The sequence below is a fragment of the Glandiceps talaboti genome, chromosome 11 (assembly GCF_964340395.1).
Source record: "Glandiceps talaboti chromosome 11, keGlaTala1.1, whole genome shotgun sequence".
Lineage (NCBI taxonomy): Eukaryota > Metazoa > Hemichordata > Enteropneusta > Spengelidae > Glandiceps > Glandiceps talaboti.
Genome location: NC_135559.1, coordinates 7,976,203 through 7,998,574, shown reverse-complemented (window position 1 = coordinate 7,998,574; position 22,372 = coordinate 7,976,203). Strand labels below are relative to the sequence as shown.

Sequence of the window (22,372 nt, the reverse complement as noted above, 5' to 3'; positions counted from 1 at the left end):
CATTATACTTTTACACTTGATATGGCCGCTATAAACGATTGTGGTACATACAGAAAACGCTTTACTTGGGCGTTATGGGTTGGTATTTTGTATTTTTGTAGGTTGGATTTTGGATTTTTTTTTTTAAATTACAACTCTATAATATTTTCCTACTTGACAAAACAATGTGAAACAGAATCTGTGTTTGTAACTCAATAAATTACGAAAAGCTATAAAAAAAAGTGTAAAAAGTTTGATATTGTACATGCAATAGCAAAATATTTTACACATTTTTAATATTTGACAAGTTTTTTTTAATGAAGTATTAAAAACATAGTAGAGGTGTTTATTGAATATAAAATCCAAAATAAATATCCATTATAATTTGTCATAATGATCCCTATGGCAACTTTAAATACAGTATACAAGAGTGAGATGACAATGCCACATCCCTGTTTTAGTTGTGCACCATTGAAACTTGAAGATGTAAGGTGTTTATTTCTTGTTAGGGAGTCATTTTTGCATGAAACCAGCGAGTTTCTCGCAAGTGAATACAAGAGCATATTTGGTGCAAAATCTCCTTGTTTGCTATCAAATTTATCTGAGAAGCATTTCAAAATATACTTCAGCTGATTTGTAAAGAACAACATCAGATGCCACTAGGATCTAGTGAAAAACTATGTTTGAAAGACCAGAAAATTAATATCAGTGCAGCTTAATATTCCATGCCAGTGTTCCCTGGTGACCCCATGAAGTCACATTTGTGTTCATTTTTAATTCACAGGATGTATTCTGTTTTAAAATTCATCAAATAGTTCTAATAATTATGAGTACAGGAAGTATCGCTTACAATCACTTTTATGCACAATGAAGAATGAGACACCAGTGGGAAGTGATATGTCATGGCCATCCTGTTCTTGTATGCTCTGTTAATCTCTCTACTAGCAGGGTGTTAATTTGATGATGTGGAACTTACACTTACACCCCACCCCCACCCCCTCCCACCTATAGAGCAGCCCTAAGGTTACTCATGTCACAAGACCTCTGATGTGTACTTGGAAGACTGTCGAACAAAAATTGTGGATGACAGCACCATAGTGTGGCACACCCTTGTTAGGGCCTTTGGCACTATACGAGCTGTGGTCACTTTTAACGTTAGCAGAATTACCCGAGGGTCTAGTAGTTAGACTACCCTATAATTTAAAGACACCTAAACTTCTAGAAGTACATACTTCTGGCAGGCCATCAATTCTTACCCTAAGACACCCAAACTGCCAGAAGTACATACTTCTGGCAGGCCATCAATTCTTACCCTAAGACACACAAACTTCTAGAAGTACATACCTCTGGCAGGCCATCAATTCCTTGATGTAATTTCTCTGTGGGTATACTTTGTAAGAATTTCTGCCAGTACTCCCTGAGAACTGTAATAACATCACTATGATCACAATTAGATTCTTCACATAGTAGTCTTAAACTGTTACTGTTACTCTCTGTCACAACAGACGTTGCATAGTGGTTACTCTGAGCAGTGTCTGAGGAAAGAAGGAAAACAGCATATGTTATTACTCTGGTAATTGAGCCTTCGGTTTACTAAGATAGACACAAACTAAAACTATTGTCACAACATGTTGATACAACAGTGATAAGCTATTGAATGGATGTTCGTTCGTTCACCTCGGTAATTATACTATAGTCTCAGTAGGGAGTTCAAGCTCCATAAACTTGCAGTGTAGTGTTTTTGGGACTTCCATGTTTACACTGTCTTGATCACAGGGTGATTAGAATGGCACAACAGAGGAACCGCTCCACTCACTTGTGTAATCTACCACATTGAAGAACAATAGATTTAGTTTGTGTCTATCTGAGAAAACCAATTACCAGTGTCACAAACGTCAAGGGATGGGACAGTGTGATAATTGCACTTATTCTATGGACTACAAAAGTCAACAATACAGGACTAAACGTGATTGCCAATTACTCTGTCTACACCTAGCTCAGTAATTACTCCTCGACCCTACTTCAGGTAGGATAGTCTTGCATTCACATGTACAACTGGTGACAGACGAGCATCAACAAGTGGAACTTGTTGGCACTTGTTCCATACAGGGAAAGTAAATAAATGAATTGGATTAATAACATTTGGCACAGCATGTTGGAACTACATAAAGAGACTTGTATTACCCCTCGAGCTGTTACATAGTGACTATTTCCCTTGGTTGAAGTAATTGCTGCATAACAGCCCTTGTGGGAATAGATGTTTACTAGTGCCCTCATAGCCAGGTAATAAGTTTATATAATTGACCATTGTGACACTCAGCTACGTTATTGAGATGTGCTAACTTATAATTTTACACAGTTTTGGAAAAGAACAAATCTTTTAAATATTTGTATGTGGAGAATACATAAAGTCAGCTTTGACACTACTATACACTCATATCCCATTTGATATAAAGTATATTAAAAGCCTTTAAGTTGCCATAGACTTTTCATGCAAAAGACTCCCTAGGCCAAGGACTTTTCATGCAAAAAACTCCCTAGGCTAAAGACTTTTTCTCACTACAGAGAAGGATCTTACCTTCTCTACAATTATCAACTTTAACTTGAAAGGAATAATAAAACATACAACCAATCCTATTTTTTCCTTATCCACACATTACACGTATATTGTCAAATTAATAATTTACCTGGATATGAGGTGAAGGGGTGAAAATTGGGTTTATGCAAATGCAAACATGGCGTGGGAACCCAGAAGGGACTGTCTGCATGTATACTGACATGGCCTGGGAACCCGGAAGGGACTATCTGCATATATACTGATATGGCCTGAGACCCGAAAGGGACTGTCTGCATGTATACTGACATGGCCTGGGAACCCAGAAGGGACTGTCTACATATATGCAGACATGGCCTGGGAGCCTGGAAGGGACTGTCTGCATATATACAGATATGGCCTGAGACCCGAAAGGGACTGTCTGCATATATACTGACATGGCCTGGGAACCTGGAAGGGACTGTCTACATATATGCAGACATGGCGTGGGAACCTGGAAGGGACTATCTGCATATATACTGATATGGCCTGGGACCCGGAAGGGACTGTCTGCATATATACTGACATGGCCTGGGAACCTGGAAGGGACTGTCTACATATATCATACAGACATGCCATTAGCTCTAGTAGTAGATGGAAATCACTTACTGTAAGGTGGCTTTAGAAGGAATGTAGGTGACATTCGGATTGCATGGTCTATACAGCACAGTAATAACTGAAATGGCAGAACCAGTTCATTGCAGTTTGGCAGCATCAGAGCTAAAATAACAATTTAATGGAAAAATAATTTTAAAAATCAACATGTTTCTCACTGGCAATTGTTATCTGTAGAATGAGAGATTAAGTATATTCTACTCATTCTATTTTGAATCAGTTACTACCTTCACTTTTGTAATGAAATAGTTTCTGTTGCTGAGACTCTAACTACACTCTATACAAGACGTACATTGGCAAAAAAAAATGACATGTTAAGCACACGATATCTAGTTCAATCCTCTTTGAAATGTTTACCGGCAATATCAACTTGTGGTGATCTTAGCACTGAACAATTCTCGGTACCTGCAATAGCTTTTTACCTCATGCTAATTGGCCAGAATAGAACAAAAAGGTTGACTTATTCTCAGTACCTACAATATCATTTTACCTCACGCTAATGGGTCAAAATAGAACAAGAAGGTTGACTTATTCTCAAGCATGCCTATAGCAATACATGTGAAGTGGGTGGAGCGGAAGTTATGGTGTCGACCAAGAAATCAAACATCATTTTTTATGATGTGCCTAGGCAGTAATATTCTATTTCAGGTACCGAGAATTATTACCCATGACACGACCCTAATTGTAGATGTCTCAGATTCCTGGGAAGCACACAATCCACTGCAGCCTCTGTATCAAATGCATTGGTTTCAATCCTTCACAAAACAATCTCTATCCTACCAGGTTCCCATTTGTGCAAAGTGGATTACTGGGCACACTAGTAGTTCAAATCTTCCCAAAATACTTAAGTCATTCACAAATAAAAAGCAAAGTTGAACTGGTAACTTGCATATTGCGAGATATTATCTCTAACAATTCAACCACAATAACTCAGGCAAGTACACTTATTTTTACTACTACTTACATTTGGCAAGTACAAATAAAGACCAACATGTCTTCTTCCTCCGACTGACATGATTGTTTGACCTAGCACCATTATTAAATTCATCCTGTTCATCCTGGAAGACAGTGTTGTAGATTCTGAGGAGAGATAAAGGGTGTTTAAAGGTTCAGTTTGGATTAGCATTAAAATCAATATGTGGAAGAAAAAACACGTCTGGCAAAACTATCAAACATGCGGCCCATAACAAAAGAATAATCTGATGAAATTCCTAGGCCTGTGGTTCTTATTATGCTTGTTTGAGAATAGGTGGGGTAGGAAGATTTTTTTTCATTATTACATGTATATATTTTTATGTGTGAGTGTCTAGTTCAGGTAGTTATGTTTTCCATTGTTTTCCATATGGTCTCTGTGTTATTGGTTTCTTCTCATCAGATGTACAGCCATTATAGATTGGAAGAACAGTTTTATATTGTCTTTTTAAGTTGACGTCAGTTTCCACATCCACTATTTCTCATGAGACTTCAATTTTTTGCGATTTTATTATTTTTTTCTTGAATAAGTAAAACAAAGTTTAGGGTCGGGAGTGAAAAACTAAGTGGGGGTCGGGTTACAGGTCCATTGATAAGATAACACTATGCAAAAACCTGGTATTGAAACCCTGGCCTTTAACAGTTCAGATTAGACTAGGATTAACATCTAGGTGCGAAAAACAGTTGTCAAGTTGGCAAAGTAATAGAAAGAGTTGATCCAAAACAAGAAAGATGATCCATATGTAATCTTTACAAGATAACAGCACAAATTAAAGAGCTTGGGATTGAATCATTGGCCTTTAAAAAACATGAAACATATACCCAGTCTCAGCTGATATGGATAACAAACATGATTTTAATTCACACACTTTGTAATAAATGTAAAGACCAAATGTACCCTGGAAATTTGAGGACTTGAAACCGATTTTACATGTCTCTGTTGCAGGAAATGAGACTAAATCTTAACTACTAGTATTTCTGTTTTTTACTAAGTCGATGAAAGTTTTTACCCACATTACATTTTTTTTTGATACAATGAACTGATAGAAGAATTTTTTTTTATTAATAATGTAAACAAAAGTCGTTCAAAGATGAGTAAGAATTGATATCATTGGAATTGATGAAATGGTTACAGGACTCAAAGTTAATGGCATGCCCACGTCTGTCTACAGACTACCAATTACTGTCATGCGGCTACCACAGTTTACAGCTGGTAGGTAGCCCACTTGGACATTTGATGGTTATGCAACAATTTAAAGGACAAAAGTTTCAGTAACAAGAAATTTAACGACACACATTTTTCCGATGTGGGTCCTCTGTTTTCAGTTCAGGGATATGGGACCATTGGTCAACACCCCTGGTCTATGTCCATTTCAGAAATTGGTAGCCCACTGGGACTACCAAAGTAAGAAGTTTCTCACAAGCCCCCCCCCCCCCCCCCCCCAAAAAAAAAAAGAATTGTTTCTGGTCAGGACATTTTGTCTAAAGTGGTGTGACAATGAATTTTTTTTATTTATTTTTTTTTTATTCTCAACAAACCTGTCACTAAATCTACTATTTATGACAGTTACTGTTCTTTTTATTTAGTACTTTAGAGCAAGTGTGTATGTGGGGCAGATGTCATTTGCTTGTTCATGATTGGCTCTGCAGTTGTCTTCACTGAAGTAGGGAGGGTTATTTTTGTGTTCCCCCCCCCCCCCCCCCCCCCCCCCCCCCCGGATCTGCAGACTGCATAGGCTGGACAAACACACACACAAAAAAAGACCAACGCGAGGGTATTTAAGTGACGTGTGAACTGACCAGAAACAATTCTTTTTTTGGGGCCTAACTTTAAACCATGCGTTAAAGAATCAAGAACAGAGGAATTATCGATGAAGAATCTGAATCACTTACTTTTCAAATTTGTTGTAGAGAGGAGCCACTACTATGAATTTCCTCTCAATAGTAATGAGGTGATTAATCACAGACTCACTGATTGGCACATCGTTTCTTAGAGACCTCATTTTTTTACAGAACACCACGATGCTGAAAATAAAACAAACATACATGTAATCCAACATGACCACCACTTGCAACTGACTGAAGTCAATGTGATATAAACTTACAAACAAACCAATGACGTAATTTATCATACACATCAAAAAATATATCGGACATTTCCACTTTGCAATCAACTGTCCTAACCATGTGAGAAGACTACTGTAATATCACAGAAGACATGCATTGACATTAATATTATACTAGAACAGGTTAATCAAGGTTTTATGTAACTATTTTCACTTGAGTAAAAAAACTTGAGTAAAAAAGACTATCTACAATGACTTACTTCATGTCTCCAGTACTGAGTATATGTGATAAAGTTATACAAGGTTTCTCTGGAGTCTTCTTATCTTTCTTTTCTGCATTTTGTAAAAACCTGAAAAATTATCAAAAGAGACTACAATGTAAACATATGAAAATCCTCTTTTTTTCTTCAAGTTATTAATCCACTTTCTACCAGGAGGGTATTTGTTGGTATATACCCTTGGGGTGATAGGCATCTAAATGTACTAGTGCCATCATAGCCAGGCAATAGGTATATACATTGTAATAGTACCATATGCGCCATTACTATTGCGTACAATTCTCCCTATACCAGGGGTGAACAAATCCACTGGTCCTGGGTCTGGAATTAGTGATTTTTTGGGGCGGACCACACAAATTTTACCTTGTCTGGTCCGTTGGACCAGTGCTTTACTGTTAATAACTGTGTTAAAAAGTTGTCTGAATATACAGATTCATAGGTAAGATTTAATGTTTCACATTAGCGGGACCTGGGACCACTAATTCTTTCAGCAGGACCACTGGATTGTTTAAAGCACTGGTCCGGGGACCAACAGTTCACAAAATGATTTGTTCACCCCTGTATACTACTAGTCAGTATTTTGACAGAACCCCACAGCCTTCGACAGATGGGAGGGCATATAGACTTTACTTTCACAAGTGATCCGGTTTATACTGCAGCTGTTTGTTTCCATACGAACTATTTTATCTCAGTTATCTAATTTGCATAATCAACAGCAAAAATACCAGTTTTATTTTTAACTGTACATCAACGTACACAGTGTTACATATGTATTAATGGTAGACATCAACTGACACTAACAAATTACAACATACAAAATGCGCTTGGAAATTAACGTTGTACTCTGCACTTTTTGAAATTGTTTTGCAGATATAATGACTTTAATCATAATATCATACACCCTGAACAGTATTGAATCACCTGTGAGTAAATGTATTTGTGTAGCTGTACATATAATATGGTAGAGTTAAGCCAATCAAATTGATTTTTAGGTCCACACCGTAACATCAGCGCCCTCAAGCACGATCACAATTTCGACCTGTTAATGCGCTAATTATGGATGAAATTGGCCTCCAAATTATAACAGGTACAATGTCTAATTATTTGTATTTTAACAATTTTAGAGAATATATTGTACGGCTACTGCGGTATTAATACATACAAGTAAATTATGCATGTAATGACGTGATTGAAACACGCAAAAATTGTACTGTAACAGTATAACATTTAAAATTTAAATTACTAGTTTCACTCAATATATATTTTCTACATGTTCCAACTTCTAAATATATTGAATGTATTAAATTATTTAATATTAGATGTAAAAACAGACAATGAAGTGAAGTCAGAGAGGACTACATGAGAGTCTGATTATAATTATTCCTATCACATGTTGTCAGTTCATCCATATCAATTTATTGAACGTAATACTCTGACTGAATTAAATCACTCTTGACAACACAACAATGAATAATTTGTAAAATGAATTAAAAAATTTAATCATATTGCATACTTATCAAAAATCTATTTTGGATTGTTTTTGCAAATGTGATTACAATTCTCATTTTTTCAACTTACTTGTAGAGATATATTTTTTATACAAGTAAGAGTGATTTCTGGGGTAATATTTTTTTTATTCTTGTTTGATGTGTAGTCAGGTGTTCATCAGCATTGCACTGATGAAAGTAATAAATCTGCATTTGTACAAGTACATGTATAATGTAGTTCTTGAGAAATTTACTTCCTGCATACAGTCCTTGGGACAAAAACACACATTAGGGTTCAAAAACCAAGCAACAAACACTTTTCAGCTGTGTTAAAAAGTAATTCTCTTTATCGACATGTTACAGGCCAAACAGATGTTTTGATCATTGATCAAATATATATCCTATACACAATTGATGGTTGTTGGCACACATGACCCTACACGACCCCTTACAATTTTACATGGCACAGTTATTATGTAAATGCGGCCACAAATAAAGGAGACAATGTCAGGGCATACATTTGTACATAGGTACAGGTATAGTGTTTTTTGCTAAAGTTGCATTGACTACGATTGGAAGGGTTTTTTTTTTTTTTTGTTTTTTGTTGTTTTTTTTTTTTGGGGGGGGGGGGGGGGGGGTCTTAGATGTAATATAGTACATTATGATTTGTACACCCTGCACAGTATTGAACCATCAGTGAGTAACATATTATTTCTGTAGCAGTACACACTAGTATGGTGTATTATTGAAATAAATCCCATTAAATTGATTTTTGTTTCCAATGGTCCCAAATGAATCATGTTTCCAACATGTTACTACCCTACTTATAGATGAAATAGACATGTAATTGACAATGTGCAATGGCTAATTAGAGATATTTTAACAATATTGGTTGGCTCTAAAAAAAATTATACCCCAGTTACTGCTAGTGTCGGTTTAAGGTGACAAGTACAATATAGGTAAAATCTACAATGTATCTCTGTTCCCTGGTTATTTTTAATACCAGGATAGAAGTTTCCCCTCCAAAAATATACCCAACCAAAATAATATTCAACCCCTTCAATACTGAAAACATTCCCGCCAAAATCGTTTGGACAAAATTCTTGTTTTATGTAAGTTTTTGGCATATATCAACTTCATTTTAGACTGGAATTAAAGAAATGTTACTTCCTAATAAAGTAATATTATTGTAATTATGAAAATATTCATATAAATTGGGTCCCCATATTATTTAAAACTTGTCTCGTCAAGAAAAGGTTAATAAGTGCATGACAAACATGTAAAAATTTTACTATACACATTCTCTGTTATTGGCATTCTATAACCTCACACACAAAATACTGAGCTGTAGTATGCATGCTACAACATTGTACTTTCAGTCTAACAGTGACATCAGCTGTTAATACTATTATTATGATGTACATCACAGAGAGTGCTCACGGGCATAAAATGTCCAGCAATTGTTTGATTAACTCTTGTTATGATGTACAATATAGTGGGGTCTGTGTCAACCAATATCTTTTCATATCATACAAATAGATTTTGTAGTAAAGTACATGCGCGTATATAAAAAACTTCGTGTCTATCAATTACAAAACAAACACTGCAATTTTGTCAGTGCACATATGTTAATAAAAAAAATGTTTAAATTAAATTATATGATAGTCTAGCCAAGGTTGTGATGACAGTCAACTCTCATAGATTTTATCACGTTTCCATTTCTCGAGTCTTACCAAATCAAACCCTAAAGGCAAAGTGAAAAGAGGTAATTTGGTTCTGATAATATGCTATTCAATACTATAACAGGTTGGTAGATTTAGTATCATTTCCTTACAAAACGTATAAATATAATTCCCCTTTTGTATCATAGTCAAACAATGTACTCAAGCAAAACTGTACATTATAATCATCTGTATAAGGCATACATTTGTACGTGTATATATGTACATTGTAAGCTGAGTACATACATGTATGTTTTGTGGGGGTAATGTTTGCGGCATATCTGTACCTCCAGGATCAGTAGTAATTCAGTACAAAAACGGCTTGAATCTGCGACTAGTTTCCTACATGGGCAGACATTTTAAAGAAGTTTGAATTAAATTGAATAGAACTGTAAATATTCTCGAGAATAAAGAATGCGCAAGAAGCAAGCACACATGAATTACCAGCAGATCATCAAATATGCCCAACAAGGAATGAAAGAAATAAAAGGGAAAAACTAACATATAAAGTAACCCACCTAAAAAAAATCTACCATTAAAAGGAATTGTGTAACTGTCTGACACATGTAATAATGACATTAATAGTATCATAAGACAGCCTCAGATTCAAACCATGGCAGCTGAACAGTTAATAATAGTTGAAAAATCCAGTAACTTTCTTTCTTGATTCACTCTTAATCCGTACAATTAGTAGAAAAAGTATGAATCTATCTGTAGTACATGTATTCTACTTACTGAAGCATACTTTAGAATATTACGGCCAGACATAATTTAAAATATTTTATCTGTTTCATCTCAGTGTAATCACTCACCACACTTATCAAACAACACACACATGTTCCTTATAATAACTTACTCATATTGATCCTGTCTTTAGGAAGTCAGTCTGGAATATTTGCGGGAAAGATTAGCTTTTCATGTCCCTATTTTAATCTGGATTAGCCTTCATCACCAACAATATAATAGTACTATGAATACATTTATCTTGGCGCTACAAAAATTGTAGCTGAAAGATACACTTTATTTTGACAGGTAAAACGCTTCGATTGCAATGTACCATATCAGTTTTGTAAGTTAATATATTGATTCACACCTTGACATAAATCTACATGCATTTATATCTGTCATTACTCAGAATTTACGAGTGAGAATGATCCCATTTCAATATGGATCTAATTTGACACAAAAATCATTTCACAAAAACAAGCTAAAATAACTTTAGAGCCAAAACACATTCATTCACTGTAATATCAATTTTTTAATATTAATTTTTTTACTCTTCATATCATCCAATACAAGAAATGTGATTCTTTACATTTTCAATATTCATAATTCATTCAAAAGCATATCTTTTATTATTCACATTACAAAATTATAGCAAATTTGTGATTATTTTGTGAAAAAGGTTTAAAATAAAATATGATAATGTAATTTTCATCTGTATTGATAATCAAAATTTGACACAAAACCATTTTCTATGTACTTATGTAAATTTTGAATTAATATGAAAATAATAACTCTGTGATTGTATTGATACCAGCATTAATTTGGTACATGCATATTTTAATATTTTATCAACAATATGTTCAAAATATACATCTACTAATCCTTTAGTCACTTTTATATGACCATCACGACCACACATCGCGAAATATTTTACAAGTGAACATTTCTACCCACAGTCAAAATATATCCCAAATTGCCATCAATGTCTCATCAACATCATTGTAGTACAATGGGTTATTGTCAAAAAATGTTGGGTGTATGAGTAAACAATTTTCACTTGCAGCTATGAACCCTGGCCGTGAACGTTTACTCTCACACAAAATGTTTTGATAAATCTCAGTGTATTTTCATCAAATCATTTAAAATTAGGGTTTTCATGATGACAATAGTTGACCCTGAGGACAGTCAGTCTCATCAACTTGACATGTAGTCATCTCAATCATCAGTTATTGTTACACAGCTCATAAACAAATGCCATTCTGATGTCAATAAAGGTTAGGTAATTCAATATCTGAGGACACTTTGATTTTCACTTCACATACATGTAGCAACTAGTGACCCCTCCCCCCCCCCCCACACACACACACATGCATGCATGCACGCACACACACACACACACACACACACACACACACATACATACACACACACACGCATACATACATACATACATACATACATACACACAGACTTGTACATGTAGCAACTACAACATGTAGGGACCCCCCTACACACAGAGAGAGAGATTTGTACAAATGTACATATAAACATACATGTACATGTATACATGAATATGTACATTACACATGTGACATACAACTTTACAAGTACTACACACACACAATGTACACATACTGTCATACATTACACATACATGTACATGAAATGACAAACACACAAAACATACATATTTATAAATTACATATTAAGCAAAAAATATGGAATTTATACCCTGGTAATGGTATATGGAATAACATCTACACAGACATTACATGCAGTCTGTACCCATGTATTCAATTAAATTATGTGTACACATACAAACAGACGTAGACACACACAGACTGACATACACTCAGACACAGACTGACATACACTCAGACACACACACACACACACACACACACACACACACACACACACACACACACACACACACACACACACACACAAACACTGACACACGTTGAAATAAATGCTTTGTGAAACTTAAAGACTTCGGCGGCAAGTTCGGCCTATCACCAAATTGACTACGTCATTTATAAAATAAGTGATAAATTACTTCTGTCAGTCAAATATTATCTTGTGATCATGACAGTACCATAATTTCATTAAGTACCTTTATAAATTGACATCGTTTCTATGGTAACTAGAAATTCATTGCACAATTATGGAGTATTCATATTAAACAATGTATGTCGTACATCTATTTTACTATTCAACTTGACAGCTTAATAAAAACTAATTTCTCTTTTATAATAAATCCTAACATAAAGAGGCATGGACTGAATTAGATTATCAAATGTGCTCAGAAAGTGACATTATCTTTGTATATTCAAGTTAGAGTGGTTTTAGCTGTAGCCATTTTAAGAAGTTAACATGCAGTAAATGTATGATTCATGGCTGCATTGATTCATGTACACAGAATACTTGTGTGGACAATGACTGGCCACCAAAAATGAAGAAAATAAGACAGAAACACCCATGTGTAAGTGTGGTGTACTCGGGGTATTTGCATTCATGAGTACTTGCAGTGTTCTCTACGCCTGTACTTTCATGAGCATATTGAGTGAAAGTGCAGCAGAAAACACTGCAAGCACGAGTGACAAATACCCTGAGTACCCATACTGGAACTCATGTGGCATGGGGTTCTGTTATTATTATATATGTAAATTTATCTGAAACGGAAAATTTCCATAAAAATCATACAGTGCAATCACATGATTTTGTGTGTAGCGAATTATCGCATCCTCATTTGCATCATTTGTGTGCGAGTATGCAATAACGTTTTCGGTATTACACTGCAGAATTAGAAGTTCACAGGGCATATGATAATTTATTGGCTTAATCGGTCTAAACCCACAATGTCCAGCCAAAATGGCATAAAGTGAACAATAAAAGAAACTGAACGAAGATAAAAAAAAATTACTACTGATCTAAAATAAAACAAAGACACTGCTCCTCGTTATTGTAAGAGTCTGACACTGGGATATATTTATTTAATAAATCAATGTTCTGTTCTGAATACCTAATCTCAATTTAGAATTTGAATGTGGAAAAAGATGTCTGATAGAATTAAATCCTGGTCTATCCAACTTGTAGTTTTTTGGGTACCTCCACCCCCACCCCAAGTAAAAAGCAGATTCATTTCAGTTATATGGAAAGTCGGTCTGGAACAAACAAACTAATATTTCTATGTAATCCTTATAACTCAACTGCTATGATAACACTAATTTGAAAACATGGGATTGAAACATGTAAGTTAATATATTTGAGTGGTGCTATTCACACAGCGATAACAGTAGTAATACTACCAGTCACTGTTTGATGATTTGCAACTGTCATCTGTACACATAAATAACGCTTGACAGGAAAGTAATAATATATGTCCTTGGTTTCCCATTATTGCGATAGTGTTCGGCACAAGGTACAAAGATATACATGTATCACTAGTATGAAACATTGCAAAGTAAACATTGATGAATAAACTCAACCAAAAACTCTAATAGAAAAGTCTTTGTAAACAATGCCATCATAATGGAATTGAAGAATTAATGTATCGTCTGAAATATGAAACTAACTGTCAATTTTTTTATGAAATATAACACAGAAATGCAAAGCAGTCTCCAAAAATGTTTATTCTTGATAAGCAATACCCAAACTAATGTACTTAAAGATGTTTGGTCACTTTATCAAAACAGCTTTTGAATTGCAAAATATAACATAAACCTTACAGTACTATATTATATATATTTATGTTTACACACTTGTTATGTATCACACCCAACAAATTCTCTTTTTATTTTTCATTGTGATATATATTGCTACCAAACTAATAGAAATGTACAGATACCTCTAGATCCAGCTAATTATTAATATTAAGTAAATGATCAAATATTAGCTGGTAGGTGTATTTTATAAATTGATACTAAAACCAGTTTTGTTGCCAAGAAATAGCTGATGAGTCAACACCTCAGTTAGTTTTCATGGAATTTCCAAACAATCAAGTACTTGAAATTTGAACTGTAATATATTCATCTACATTTTTTAGTCACAGCTCCATTTCTGTAGCACTAGTTTCCTACTAGCTAAAGTTGCAAGTCACTGGTAACAATAGTCTAGTTACTATACAGTATTGTTACAATTTACACCTCAGACAGACCACCACATTGGTATCCTGACTACATTTACATACACACCTTGCAGTAATTGTCTTGATTTGTACAGTTGAATTGTTTATATTTGTAAAAAAAAAAACAACAACAACACAATCTTAAAATTCACCTTTTAAGCAGCACCACAAAGTATGAATATTTCTGTAACTTTTTTATCATCATTCTTAGTCATGTAAATTTTATTATTTTTGTAATTTTCAATCACCCTTTATAGCCAAGTAATTTTGATTGTAAATTTGTATTTTTTATCTTAATTTCAGCTCTGTATCTACTTGTTTTATTAAGACACAGATATACTATACTGTGCTTCTTTTAAAAGAAATTAAATGCATGTTATATATATATATATATATATATATATATATATATATATATATATATATATATATATATATATATATATATATATATATATATATATATATATATATATATATATATATCATGAATTTCTAAACCAAATGGGGCAACAAGGTTGACTAGCTCAAAAGAATTATTCTTTAATTGTCATGATTTATACTTTGTAAATATTTTATACTTTGTAAATTTGTAGATAAGATTACAATATTTTGTATGTTTATAATTTCTAGCAATAAATATTATTAACATTTTTCGTAATTAAATTATTTCAATGGGACTTCAGCCACCTGAATTCTACATTCATTGATATGAGAATAGCTACTGAAATCGGAATTTGGTTTATTGGCAGTACTGGTGACCCACTGAAGAATAAGTCGGTTAAGTTCAAAATCAATGTCATGATATATAATTATAGAGGGAGTCTACCTCAGGACACTAGCTTTGCGCAATTGTCATGTCAGTATTTTACTTTCAGTCAAATAACATTCCAGAAAATTTACGTTATTGTAACTTCTGTACCTTAGCCAATGTTTCTGTTATAGAAAACGAGTATCATTTCGTAGCATTCTATCCTAGTTAAGATGCACTGAGAAGGAAATACCTGCCATGATCGTTTTACAAAAACACTTCATTTGATAAATTTATGATAAGCTCAAAAGTGTCATAAAGTTAAATGAGCTGGCATGTTTCATTTATTATTCTTTCAAAATGAGAACCTCAGTTTCATACAAATTACAATGCTTTCATTATCTTTTCTGAACTGTATATTTTGTATTGTATAAACTCTTTGGGCCAGTGGCCTTTGTTGTGAATATTTAAAACTATCTAAATAACAGCTGTAGTTGAGGGTTTAGACAATGTGCTAGTGACCCCCTTTTATGGTGTACCCTCATCAGTTATACGTACAAGATGACTCCTGCTTTCCCCAACTTATAATTATTTATAGAGAAAGAAATGTTTGCCAAATTAACATGCAGCTGACACATACTACTAAATTGCCATGCTGTCAAATTTTCCAGGTGCAAAAATAAATATGTTTACAATTGTAAGTATAATATTTATTTTGTATGTAAATAAAACTTACTTTATTTCCAAGGCAGCTATAAACACACAGCATGATATCCATGCCTGACTGTCACTCTGTAAATTAAAAGATATAAATATAAATATAAATATAATTACCTTGTGAAAATAATTATGATACAAACAATGGTTTGGTCAACTCCACATGATGATGATGCAATGATTTCATTAACAGTGGGGTGAATGACTCCCTTGAGGAATTATACCCGAGTTTCAAAAATGACTTTATTAGGGGTTTTTGCTACCAAATTTTCGTATGGAAACGTATCCAAGTTTTTAATTATGTTTACATCATACAGTTCAACCCCCACACTAACAACATCATTTCACAGAGAGAAAAATTAAAAACCCAATACGAATGTGTGCATGTTTTCTGGGCGAAGCCTCAATAACAGAGAAGGTCGCATGCATGGGGGGAAAGGCAAGAGACAAAAACCCTACATAACTAGATTCTAGGTTACATAAATACTGATGATGAATGAGTTCAATCAATATAAATCACTGAAACATTTGACTAAGTAAGAGTTGAACGATATGTTAAGTATATGTTAAGTTACATGTATTATAGCAAACCTTGGGTTCTTTATGGTACTTTTGTCCATTTTTATTGATAATTTACTTTTCAGAGCAAATGACTGATGGATTCAGCGTGCCCTCTCTTAAAACTTAAAAGACAAAATAGTTGAGTTGTGTGTCAACACGATTTTCCGATGAGTCATTCCGTAGTAAGAGATAGGAGAACACCCCCAGCAAATTTTTTATGGATCACAAGAAAATGATGTGCATCAGTGGTTTGACAAACTGTCCAAGAAGACACAGGTCTGATAAATCCTTTCTCTCAGCACACAACCTGTGACAAGAAAGCATTTACAAACGGAATTTGTTACAAACCAGGAAAGTAAATGACATAACACTTGGCACAGCATGTTGGAAGTACAGACATGTGACATGGCCTCTTTACATATGCATGAAATGCCAGGGTAACTAGAAATATGTCTAAGAATGTAAGCTATTGTGTAAAGAGGCCATAAAACTGTTCTTATCAATAACATACTGTGCCAAGTGTTAACAAGTTCTTCTTGTAAATGCTTGTCTGTCACTGGTTATAGAATGGAAAGGAAGAACGAACAAACAAACAAATGAATGGCTAGTGTATCAGATGTAGGAAGTGGTGATCAGGTTGAAAGTGTAAACACGTAACCAAACGACTACAGTGACTAAGTCAAGTATAAATGACTGTGACTACATTGAATATCATAAACAACTCCTATCAAATTTGAATCGGAATAACATCACTCCATGAATTGTAATTACCAGTTCAACATGTTTAATTTGGACTTATCTTTGTACGTGTAAACAAATAAATAAATAAATAAAGTATCTATCTATCTATCTATCTATCTATCTATCTATCTATCTATCTATCTATCTACCTACCTACCTATCTATCTATTTATCTATCTATCTATGTATCTATCTATCTATCTATCAATCTACCTACCTACCCACCCACCCACCCACCCACCCACCCACCCACCTATCTATCTATCTATCTATCTATCTATCTATCTATCTATCTATCTATCTATCTATCCATCCATCCATCCATCCATCCACCCACCCATCCATCCATCCATCCATCCATCCACACACCATGTGTGAAGTTTGTATACTCTAACATATTACCGCTTGGGTCTGGTACGTCTGGTTGTATAACAGTCAGTAGCCGTCAGTATTCAGATATGTAAAGATGACGAGGTTATCTTCTGATATGAATTTACATAAAGTAAGTAGTTTAATATAAATAACAACATAGAACAATGTTTGTTTGATATATTGTTTTTATTCCAAAAAGAAACCATCAGACTTCTTCCTTGTTTCTCATGTGATACCCCATCGGTGTGGTCACATTATATCAGTCGCTAGATAGATAGTCTTTATTGTAAGTATTCTTCTTCAAGTCAAGTCCACACAAAAGACAGTAGCCATGACAGGATTAGGGATCAGTTTTTTTTCATAAACATACGTTTCACAAATGCATTTATATTTAATAAAAGTGTGCATAGGAGAAATACAATGGTTTGGGACAGACATACAAATGTGTACATGATGTTGGCTTAAATTACTGTTATAAATTTATAGCTGAAAAGGCCAAGAGTCATCACCTCCCCCTAAACATGACAAAACAATGAGTTACTGACTTTAACCAGGATATCCAGCCCTACCCCATATTACGAGAGGAAGTGGTCCAATCGTAATGCTATTATCAAGAGACAATGATTAGTGACTTCATCTTTTATGTTATCATAATCTACCTAGTGTCACTACACTTAGGCCAAAAAAAACAAAAAAAAAACGGTATGTTTCCGATAACCGGACTGACCCTAGTTTAAGCCTTCGACCCTCAACATTTAAAACATTAAAACAAAAGATAAGACATGCTCTGTTTTCTTGACCTTCACGCATGTCTGCTTTCTTTCCCCAGTGATGTCTGTACATATTTCATCAAACTATCACAGAAGGCGTATTCTGACCTACATTTTATCTGCTTTTGGGTCGAAGTGATATTTTTCAAAAACAAAAACAATTAAAAAGATAAAATGAAATAAAATAAAATCCCCACCTACCTACCCTATTTTCTGAGGCCACATTATCACTAACACGGTATTTTTGCTCTGCCTTAGTAAATGATGCAAAGAATGTTTTAATATGATTTTTATGTCCAAGCACAATTATAAACAGATTACATGGGATGATTTTTATACCAAGTTGTAATAGTACAAATTTCATAGAATATTTTGTTCGTTGTCTGGTTCAAAAACTTTGATTTTAGTTGCAACTAGTTAGAAGATTGTCATGAGTAACACTACCAAGGATATTAACAATAAAACTTGTTGTTTCATCAAGAACAATACAGAACAATGTGGCAGCTAAAACAATAGAAACATGTGAACATCCCTTTTCTCATGTTTTGATAAGAAGGGATAAGTATGTGCTCGATCTAACAAGTCAAGTATGAACATGTATTTATTTTTTAAATTCAAGAAAAAAAATGTCTGCAGGAGTGCAACTGATAACTATTCCAGTCAACTCCTTATTGTTTTGTATGCAATGTATGCACAATGTACAATGCATGTAATGTATGCACACAGACAAGGAAAAAATCTTGTCTGTGGTATCAGCACCACCTGACAGGCAGCCATTTTGCATTGTGACGATAAAGAGTTTTTTTAGTGGCTGGTTCTTAAACCACCCGTCTTATTTGGTATGCATTATGTTAATGACCAGATGTATCAAACACACACTAATCAATCCCTTCTTATCAAAAGTCAAGTCAAATAATTTATTGCCTAACCAGAAATTTCCTCTGCAATTTTCAGGGAACTTACAACTTGGCATATTGACACACCCTTTTTAACATGCATGTACACACATGGCACATATCACATTGACTATTTGGGACGCAATTTCTCCTCAATATACCGTTGCATTTACCAGAACCTTAGGAAACACTGATATGACAATATTTGCAATATTTTGAAGACATGCTATACACTTTGTGATTTCAAGGGCTTGCGAGTAGAGTATTTGCTATACAGTCTATTTCACAATACCATGTAGTTTTTCTGTTTGATACAACCACGCTGAAACCAACACGAAACTCAGCATATGCCACACTTCAATAGCAAGGTCGCATTGTTTTGCTACATTTAGTCGAAATGGAATAAAAATGTAGCAAGAAACTGTACTCATTTAAATCTTGCTATCTTAAAGTGTAGCATGTCCAGTTTCTTATTAGTTTCTACATGGTTGTATCAAACAGAAAAGCTGCATGGTATTGTGAAATTGACTGTATAATTAACAATGCACCATAACTCGGAATGTGTATACATAATTTATCTTACCCTGTACATACAATATTGTACATTGACAATCAATCCCAAAAGATGCTTTCACTAACACTACCTTGCATTCACTAATCCTTTGTACAATCAATCAATAGTCATTACAACTGAAAAATAGCATCCTTGAAATTCATGACATTCCCTAAACATGAAATCATACCACATGTTTGATATCACGCTATACCATGTACAAGCCAAATTGAACAAAAAATATGGAATATATACTCTGGTAGTTCTACGTCACGACAACGTGTGTTTACCCTACATCACTGGTTCTGCTCAGCTGTGTTCGAAATGAGTCAAAACATTCAAAATTGCCATTACTTTCCCCAGTGTTTCTTTGATATTTACTGGAACTGGTATAATGTTATTCTCCAATATTTTTCTTCGTTCAGCTGGAAAATACTCGTGACCTACCCGCCTTGTGACTCGTAGTGACAAAGTCCTCTTAGGTCACCTGTATTTTCCTTGGCTGAACAAAGAACAACATTTGGGAATAACATCTAACTATATATTGGTAATTTCAAGGAAAATATGATCTGAAGGAGAGAACTTGAATGATTTTTATATCTAAATTATGGTTGTTATTAGCTGAGAATATGAATTACAAATTATAAAACAATGGCGTCATGTGAGGCTAACTCTTAGGTCCCAAAAGAAACATTTCGCAGTCATTTGGAACTATACATAATTTCATGGTTTGTGTGCACATTTTTAATTTCAATGTTCATACAGTATGCACTGATATGTGTATGCAATATTGGTAAGAAATTACCAATCCATATCATAATAAAATATGTGAGTGTGTATGCTGTGTGTGTGTGTGTGTATGTATGTATGTATGTATGTAGTATGTGTGTGTGTGTATGCTGTGTGTGTGGTGTGTGAATGTATGTATGTATGTATGTGTGTGTGTGTGTGGTGTGTGTGTTTGTGGTGTGTGAGTATGTGTGTGTATGTGGTGTGTGTATGGTATGTGTATAGTGTGTGAGTATGTGTAATCCTCTCATATTGCCCATGACAAACCTATCATGACCTGCTTTGAGTGTGCATATGTGTATATGTGAAAATGAGATGTTGATAATTTTACAACGTATATCAAGTCATCACAAAAAGAACCACAGTACTAGTAACATACAACAAAAAGACAGAACATTATTACAAAATGAAAATTAGAATCAATAAGTTGTCTTATAATGTGCCTCGTTGTATATCCTATACTTAATACAAACAATTTCGTTTTAAGTTTCAAAACATCAAACCTTTAAATACAATGCAAAGACAACAATCAGATATTCACTTGTAAGTTATAGGGTTTCATTTACGTGTATGATTTATGCTTTTCCACAAATTTGTATTCCAGAGGTCCTAATGGGTATGACAACTAAGTGGGAAACATTCATCTACATTTATGGTGAAATCTTTTCTGATACCTGGATTTAATATCAAAGTATTTGATGAGTTACATCATTTATAACAAGATTCTGATAAATGGGGTCAGGAATGACAAGCCCCCGCTACATACACAGACAGGAAAATATAGAGCAAATATTACATTTTAGGCTGTAGTGACATTTCTGAAACTCCAAAATATACCCATTTTTAATATGAAATATGTGTCTACATGTACTAGCAAGGCTGACAGGATAGTTTGCATTATAATGAAGTAACTACCATATTGTATTTGCTTTTATCCAATCCCTTTGTTGTAACATGAAAACATGGATCCTTGGTAAAAACAACTTGGCAATGAATTTGAAGAAATTATCCAAAACAAAATATCAAGTTTACTTTTACAAAACAGAATTATTCTTGTTACATAACATTTCGTCTGAGAGTGAAAATAAAACTGAATTTGTAAACCCTGGCAAAGAATGTAGAACAGTGTCAGTGGACTAACTTGAAGTCTAATAGTAATACAAAAGAGACATGTACGTATTGGTATCCAAACTGTTACTGGGTCACCAGGGTGGTACTAGTAGGCTGATAGTTTAGGGTTAGGGGTTGCTCCCAAACATAAATCTGATATATACAGTCGACAACGAATGTTTACTGTGCTACTCTTATCAATAGGACAATGACATAAATAGTATTAGATACTATTGTACACCTCGGGTGCATGGCTAGCCAGACAAGGGGATTCCCCTATCAATGTATGGGATCATATCTTAAATTAGTTTACAATTACATCGTTGGGAAAGGATTCCCTAATTTTCTCACCTGATATTCCTGCCTTCCAGTGTGTAGTATGTTAAGCCACAATTCCAGAGCTTTACCGCTTACATCGCGTGGAATGTTAATTTTCTCTAGTAAAGATGTGAATTGTTTTTCTTGTAAGGCCAGGTCATCGCGCAGGCCGGCCATATTGTTTTCAAGTTGTGGCGACCGAGAACCATCTTGACCGTTCGCACTACA

The 22,372-nt window shown here is 34.3% G+C and overlaps 1 protein-coding gene across 1 annotated transcript in view; it reads right to left on the bottom strand.

Moving 5' to 3' along the window:
* The window catches only part of LOC144442231 (retinoblastoma-associated protein-like), a 35,882-nt gene that overhangs the window by 12,900 nt on the left and 610 nt on the right, over window positions 1–22,372 (bottom strand). Inside the window, exons 2-9 of the mRNA XM_078131511.1 lie at window positions 22,178–22,367; window positions 16,054–16,109; window positions 6,486–6,575; window positions 6,053–6,184; window positions 4,152–4,267; window positions 3,178–3,292; window positions 1,970–1,971; window positions 1,324–1,514 (exon numbers count right to left, since the gene is read on the bottom strand). Of these exons, the coding sequence (XP_077987637.1) occupies window positions 1,324–1,514; window positions 1,970–1,971; window positions 3,178–3,292; window positions 4,152–4,267; window positions 6,053–6,184; window positions 6,486–6,575; window positions 16,054–16,109; window positions 22,178–22,367 (892 nt within the window). The remainder of the gene's footprint in view (window positions 1–1,323; window positions 1,515–1,969; window positions 1,972–3,177; window positions 3,293–4,151; window positions 4,268–6,052; window positions 6,185–6,485; window positions 6,576–16,053; window positions 16,110–22,177; window positions 22,368–22,372) is intronic.